We start from the raw sequence: 8029 nt of genomic DNA on the forward strand, positions 1-8029 counted from the left end.
ACCCAGCCCATCGATGGTCCATCGTCGTCTGCTCCGGCATCTTCATCTTCATGATCATGCCCTTCGTCTGCTCCGGCATCTTCCTCATCATCATGTCCGGCATCTTCTACATGATGACTGTGTACTGCATCTACTTCGTGATCATGTCCTGGAGATTCTTCGTCTTCTCGCCCGCCTCGCCGCGGTTGTCTTGCTGCCCTTCCTCATTTCTTGCCCACCCCCCATGGACGACTTCATAATCATCTTCATCACCTTGCCACCGATAGCCATCCATGAAACCACGCAAGAGCAGGTGGTCCCGCACCTGTACGGAATCCGGGTCCATAAGGCTCCGCAGCTTGCATCTTCGACACGGACATCTTATCTCCGTCTCGTTCTTTTGAAGCATCTTGGCCTTCGCGGAGCTCAAAAACCTATTCACGATGCCTTCGGTCATCGTGCGGACCATGGTCGCCTGCGGGGTAGAGCAAAGCGATATTTTAGAACCAAGAAAAAAATTGGCATGACTTTGCCTAAAAATAGGACCAAAAAGAATGCATAGTGCCAAAATTCTCGCCGAAACGGAAATGAATCAACATTCCGGCAAAACATTGGCAACTATTGCATTTCAAATACCGGTACCTGCAAACACAAACATATATGTAACACCACAAACATATGCAACACCACAAACATACATAGATCTAGCTAGGCCATAAAAAATGCATGTGCACGTTGTTGGAGGGAGAAAAAAGTAGATCTACAACATAAAGAAAGCTTTCCCCTTACTTACCTATTAAAAAAAGGTAATTTAACCACTTAATTTGGATGAATCTATGGTGCAAATGAGGTGAGGAGGAGGAGGCAGCCGAGACAAGCTTGGAGGAGGAGGTGGAGAGAATGAAGTGGGGAAAATGAGTGTGTAGGTGGCTGTCCAAAATATCTAGCTGGTCCCAGGTTACTAATGGCGCACCACCCACAAATGCGCCATTAGTAACCCTGGTTACTAATGGCGCACCAGCTGGTGGTGCGCCATTAGTAGTTTTGCAAAAAAAAAAGATAGTAGTGGCGCACGGGGTGACTGGTGCGCCATTACTAGTTAAAACTAGTAATGGCGCACTGTGCCCTGGTGCGCCATTAGTATTTTTGGAAAAAAAATTGTTAGTAGTGGCGCACCATGGTTGTGGTGCGCCATTAGTGTGATAGTGTGTCTATCACACTAATGGCGCACCAACATAGTAGTGGTGCACCGCATGTCTGGTGCGTCATTAGTGTCCATATTATCTATAGCCATTTTCCTAATAGTGGTGTGAGCACGGCGGTCGGCGAACACGAGAACTCATTTCAGCTCACGTGCGTTGACTAAAAAGAGAACGTGGGAATCATATCTAACGGTTATAAATGGTCCAATCGGACAACAATGTGGCGACCGGCCAAAATTTGGGGCCATGGACAGGCATTGCCCTATTTTGTAGTCAATATTGAAAGTGGCAATTTTGAGAAGTCACATATTCAAAGTGGGTTTGCTGGTAAGAGGAAAGAGTTAAATACAATGAAGGTCCTAAATGTTTATGGGCAGTATCATTTTAGTCCTATTTCTTTCAAAATGCGCGTTTAGGTCCTAATTCTATAGTAAGTGATTCATCCGAAAATCTGAGGTCCTTTTTTGCACGAGCGCTCACTGACCTGTTCATGTGGCGCGTTGACGCACACCACATCAACTTAGGGGTCACCAGCAGATGAGGAACATTGCGAAAATAAAAACTCTCAGTCTATTCCCCTCTCGTTAGTGCTCCTTCTCCTCTTTCATCCTAGTCCGACGATAGGGGAGGTGATTGGTGGTGACGGCCATGATGGATTTTCTCTTTGCAGTGGCGAGTTGATCTGGAGGGTGATCAAGCGGGCATCCGTGAAGATGCCCCCCGTGCGGCATCCGGTGGGCAACCTCCTCCATTTTATGGTAAGGACCCTATTTTTTCGCCGCTATCGTCCCGTAGCTACGAGATTTCATCTACTCTCTCACAATCACTAGTTGGAGGCATTGATTTAGTTTGTTTTGCACTGTCGATTTGAGGTTAGGGTTAGGTTGTAGTATTAAATTCCTAAAGAACCCTATTTTGGAATATTTTGCTGCAAAACATAGACTGCAATGTGGCAAAATGTTTTCAAATATTCTACATTGATTTCAATTCAAATCAACATAAACCATCAAAGCAATGAGATATACCAGTCAAATGATTCATTCAGGAGCACTCTCGTTCAAATAGTTCATCCCAACAAAGCTTACATGGTTATTTATTTCTCTGTCTCATCCTATGTCGACCATAGAATGAACAAAGCTACGTCCAAATCCACATGTTCCTTCAAAAACAATGTAGCCATTTGTAACCAAAAATGAACATGCTACGATGCCCCTCTTCCTCACCTGCTTCCCTGTTGAGGAGCTTGCTGTCCCAGCCATGGCGATAGTGAGAGAGAGAGAGAGAGAGAATTTTGATAGGAACTGAAGAATGTGCAGAGGGGGTTTACAAGAGGCTTTTTACGTAAAAAAAGAGCAACCACAACGACCCATATGCCAACGAGGCGTGGGTCAATGCACGACGCGAGCAGGTCAGCGAGCGCTTGTGCAAAAAATACCTCGGGTGAACCACTTATTATAAAATTAGGATCTAAACGTGCATTTTGAAAGAAGTAGGACTAATGTGATACTGAAACTTTTAGGACTTTCAATGTATTTAACTCAAAAAGAAAACATATTCAAAGTGGGCAAATATCTGATTTTTTTTTCTTCTCCCCCTCTTGGTCTACCACGCGCCTGCTGCCGTCGTGCGGTACCTGAGCGCCGCCGCCGCCGCCGGCGCCCCCAACCCCCCGCCCCGGGACGCCTCCGCCTTCCCGCCTCCCGCGCGCGTCGCCGCTCCCGTCCTCCCTCGCCGGGACACCGCGTTCCTCTGCCGCCGCCGCCACGGCGCCCGCAGTCCGGGGCTCGAGGTATGACCTAGGTTCGTCCTCATCCAGCGATTCTCCTAGTCAAATCCCCACTGACCTTCCCGATTTCCGGGCGCACGCCGTCTAGATCCGCCGCCGGTGCCGATGGAGGCGCCAATCGAGGCCGACGGGAAGAGCTCAGAGCCACCGGGGAATGGCTCGCTGCCGAAGATCGCCGAGAAATCCCAGGTTTGTTAGCAAGTGCTTCGGGTCACTCCAGCCGTTAAATTCTCATGCTTGCTTGCTGAGGGAGCGATTATTTGGCGCTTTGCTATTTTTGGCCAGGATTCGGGGGGTAATCCAGGGACGGAACTGCCGCCGTTGCATCAGGGCAAGGAGGTCATCCTCGTCGACGACAATGACAGTGGCCAGGAAGACGGTGGGGGTGCCAAGGTAGACGAGAACGCGCCCCGCACCGGGTTGCGGTTCAAGACCTACGACGACGCGCTCAAGTACTACAAGCAGTATGCGGCGGATTCCGGCTTCTCGGCGGTCACTCTCAAGTCGTCGTACCTGAAGTCGGGGGTGTGCCGGAGGCTGGTGCTCGGGTGCAGTCGGTCAGGGAGAGGGCGAGCAAATGCGTGCTATCTGTCCAGAGAAACGGCAAAGATTAACTGCCCGGCTAGGATCTCGTTGAAGTTGAGGCAGGACAGGTGGCTTCACATTGACGACGCCAAGCTTGACCACAACCATCCGCTCAACCAGTCCTCAGACTCGCCCATGAGCTGTTACAAGAAACTGACGGATGCCAAGAGCGTGGAAAATGGTTCACGGCTGAAAGGGCGAAGGAATGTTCCGATAGCTGACAAAGAGCAGGGGAACTTTACCGAGATAGGAAGGCTCAAGTTCGGGGAAGGAGATGATGAGCAGATCCAGAAGTTTTTTGGGAGCATGCAGAATAAGAATCCAAATTTCTTCTACCTGGTGGATTTGGACAAACAGGGGCGTCTAAGGAACTTGTTTTGGAGCGATGCTAGGTCACAGGCAGCACATGAATACTTTGGTCATGATGTTGTTTACTTTGACACTTCATACTTGACTGAGAAATATGATCTGCCACTTGTTTTCTTCACTGGGATGAATAATCATGGCCAGCCTGTTTTGTTTGGTACTGGCTTGCTTTCAGATCTAAGCGCTGAGAGCTATACCTGGCTATTCAGAGCATTTTTGGCATGTATGAAGGGTTGTTACCCAGACGCAATCATCACCGAGCACTACAACGCTATTCTGGATGCGGTTAGAGAAGTATTTTCCCAAGTTAAGCACCGCCTTTGTCTGTATCGCATTATGAGAGACGTGGCAGAGAACTTGAAAGCACACGCGGAATTCAAAACAATTAAGAGAGCACTGAAGAAAGTAACATATGGGTCTTTGAAGCCCCCAGAGTTCGAGGCTGATTGGAAGAAGGTTATTGAGGAACATGGACTTGCAGGAAATGAATGCCTCAGTTCCCTACATGAGCATCGGCAATTATGGGCACCTGCTTATCTTAAAGACAAATTCTGGGCAGGTATGTCTGTTTCACAGCGTGGGGAGTCTGTTGCTTCATACTATGATGGATTTGTGTACCCAAAAACTTCTTTGAAGCAATTTTTCAGCAAATATGAGATGATATTGGAGAACAAATACAAGAAAGAGTTGCAAGCAGATGAAGAATCTTCCCATAGGACTCCATTGACTGTAACAAAGTTCTACATGGAAGAGCAACTGGCCAAGGCCTACACAATCAATATGTTCAGGAAATTTCAGGAAGAGTTGAAAGCAACAATGTATTGTGATGGTATGCCAAGTAAAGTTGATGGCCCATTTGTTACTTTTGAAGTGAAAGAATGCTCATACATGGAAGATGGAAAGGAGACGGAGAGCAGGACTTATGAAGTTTATTTTTGTAAAGAAGGGCTCATTGTTGAGTGTGAATGTGGTTTCTTTCAGTTCACTGGCATACTATGCAGACATGCATTGTCTGTGTTTAAGTTGCATGACATGTTTGAGATCCCGTCAAGATACGTCCTTGATCGCTGGAAAAGAGACTATAAGAAACTGCATGCTTTGGCACATTATCCTAATGAGATGCTCCTTGGTGACACAGTGGAGCGCCATGATTATTTGTCTACACAGTGCCGTCAGGTTCTCAATTTAGGCTTTATATCTGAGAGTAGGTACCTTGTTGCTCTGAAGTTACTGAGAGAAGCAGAAAGGGCTCTTCTGGATGATGGTCAACCTGCTAGAGACAGGCAGCCGAGGCTTCTCTCATTCGAAGCTGATGCACCTGAAAATGGCCAAGGCCTTTTTAGTTCTCAATTTCCAGAGGGTGAGAAGAATTCCCTGTCCACAAATGCAAAGCATCCTGGTCAGCCAGCAAAGAAAGTGGCAGAAACTAATCCGGATGCCGTATTACGGTCAAATAAAGAACAGGTTCGTCTCTTATCAGTTTTGGGGGCATAAAGAGCCTCAAGCATTCATACGCCAGTTTGCCGTATGACCGAACCTTTATTGATTTATTTATGTTGTCCTTAGCAGGATTTTCTACGGTCATCATTTGTGCCAACTGAAACTAATATGATTCAAGGGACATCGTCAGGTTCCCATCTTGAAAGTCCTGACATGGGAGTGCCAGGAAGCATTCATCTAATGGTACGTAGTAATTTTGGTCTGCTTCTGCTACCATCATCTTCATGCGTGTGAACATTTTTATTGCAAACTTAAACAGGAAGGAATATCTCCAAACCTGACATTTGGACCTCATTTTGGAATGGATGTTAGTCACCAACATCAACTGCCTAATCAACCAAGGATGATGCCGAACAACTTTATGCAGGTTTTTGCTATGCACAGATCTTTATAATATTCCATATTCTTCTTTGTTTGCAACTTCTTAGTTACTATCAACAGCTGTGTTGATTTTTATGTTAACCATCTTCTCCCTGTGTGTGCATTTCTGACTTGTGTGATCAATGCCTTTCTGCTTAAAACGTTTCAGGTACAAGCAGATCCCCATGTTTTCGGAAATCAGTGGGCTTACAACCCAACGATGCAGGTCTGCCCGCACACAAATGTCTATCCCTTTTTTCTTGCGGCTTCCAAAATTATTATCCAATGTTTTAAGCTGCATGCTACTCCATGCTTATGCCCCTGTTCACATTTTCTTCTTCACGGTCCATGCTTACGCCCCTGTTCTGATATGGAATTTCATCAATCAATGGACCTTTCAAATATATTTGGATTATTGGTAGCAACACAAACGCACATCGTTCAGGGATTCTCTTGCTCATCGTTTTCCAGCCTGATATATTATGATTTCCAACAAATGTGTACAATTATTAATCTCTGTAGCTTATCAAATGTTATTATTACACACATTGAACACCTAAAAAACTACTGTCCTCCCCGTTTTACCATTTTAGCATTTAAAGCTACTAGTGTATAATAAAATGACTGGTGTGACTATATTGCAGGATAATCCAATGCTAAGAACTCCTACGCGAAGATCAGGGTAGAATATGTTCATTGCTCTAATGTGGCAGTAGAATTTTAGGTATGCTGTCTGTTTCTCCAAATCCATCGTATCAAGCTTTTGACATGTTCTTAATGTAGATGTGAACTTATGATCGTGTCGGGACATCTCTTTTTTTTGCTCCATCTGCTGACACTCAAGAGTTATTCTTTGTTTCAGTGACCTACTTATTTCTTTCATGTTTGCTCATACCCATTTACTGTCAGGAATGTTATTTCTTATTTTACTTCGATATGTACATGTAATACTTGTCACCATCCATATATTTTCTTGATAGTGAGTATCTTTCTGTAGATACTAAGTTACATATTTGAAAGACCTTGATTATTGATTTTTGTGTCTGGCTTGGGATTGACAGGGTAGCGACTCTGATGTCTGGATCCCACACACAATGGATGTGAAGTGGGGAGTAGAAATGCTTAGAGTTTGTGCATCTTCGACTTAGGGTAACAAACTTTACATATTTGGAGTAATTTGGGACGGAGGTAATACTACAGAGTACGTGGATGCTGGTTAAAAAGAAAAAGAGTATGCGGATGCTAGCATACAGCAAACACAACAGACGAGTAGCCGATCTTGTGATGGGCAGTACACAGATCTTTTTATTATGTTGCTGCTGCTGCTGCTAGTGCTATCTCTTCTGCTCGCCTGCCCTGCTTGCTGGATGGGTGGCCAAGCCCGACCCGCCCTCCGGCGAATGCCACTACTCCAACTTCTTTCTTCTCAGGGTTGTTCAATACTAAAATCTGGTTCTTGTTTGGTGCTTGGCGTCTGGATCTGTATTTTTTTTCTTTGGTCATGATCATGCATGGTTGTGGTTCCCTTCGATCTTGTGGTCGCTGTGCCTGCTCTCCTTTCTTTGATGTGCCTGTGAATTTGAGTGGTTTCTGTTTTCATTTCGGCCAAAGGATCAAAAATATTCACTTGCATTCAATAAAAAATCCAACCACATGTTTTCAGTTATTTGGGAATTTTTTTAAAATGTCTGAACTTGTGTGTACTACCGTAATGGCTGAAATATTTTGATTGAAAGACAGCTGTTTTGGTATCTACTGAAATGACTGAAATTTCATTGAAAGTGGTCCATATTCATGTGCATGTGCAATTTTGGAAGCATTCTTCATTTAGGAGTCGATTGATATTTTTTAGAATTTTTTTTCGATGTGTTCAAGATTTACAGTCAGGACCTCTTAGGAACAAAAGAATTTCGGAGGAAAAAGGGAATATCCCAGTCCTAAAGAAATGATCCTATAGATGCCCCCCTTTTTCTAGGGATCCTACACATGCCCTTGGGACATGAGGCTTATGTTATAGGCGAATCCTATTTGCCGCCCGTGTGCCGCAAGCAGACGCGGCTTCGCTGAAAGCGAAGCTAGCTGAAAGCGAAGCTAGCGAGCGGCCCACTTCAAGCCAGTAGTCGGTTTTCGGACCTTCTAGAGGGTTCCTGAACCGGTTTTCTTCCTGTTTTTTTTCATGTTTTTTTGGGGTTTCTTCAGGATTTTTTTGTTTTCTTTTTCTTTTTCCCCTTTTCGTTCTCCCTGCCTTTTT

At 45.0% G+C, this 8029-nt stretch overlaps 1 protein-coding gene across 2 annotated transcripts; it reads left to right on the plus strand.

Moving 5' to 3' along the window:
* The first annotated feature begins 2693 nt into the window (after positions 1-2693).
* LOC109742942 (protein FAR1-RELATED SEQUENCE 6) lies at positions 2694-7307 on the plus strand. Of its 2 annotated transcripts, none has more exons than XM_040387717.2 (8): positions 2694-2970; positions 3056-3156; positions 3253-5382; positions 5488-5601; positions 5678-5785; positions 5948-6004; positions 6423-6502; positions 6840-7307. In XM_040387717.2, exons 1-7 carry the CDS (start codon positions 2709-2711, stop codon positions 6462-6464), a joined length of 2814 nt encoding a protein of 937 aa, XP_040243651.1. In that variant the 5' UTR covers positions 2694-2708; the 3' UTR covers positions 6465-6502; positions 6840-7307. The 2 variants fall into 2 exon arrangements, with proteins under 2 accessions (XP_040243651.1, XP_073353345.1); XM_073497244.1 differs by having other exon boundaries at positions 2729-2970; positions 5485-5601.
* Positions 7308-8029: the final 722 nt, after the last annotated feature.

The sequence above is a fragment of the Aegilops tauschii genome, chromosome 4 (assembly GCF_002575655.3).
Source record: "Aegilops tauschii subsp. strangulata cultivar AL8/78 chromosome 4, Aet v6.0, whole genome shotgun sequence".
Lineage (NCBI taxonomy): Eukaryota > Viridiplantae > Streptophyta > Magnoliopsida > Poales > Poaceae > Aegilops > Aegilops tauschii.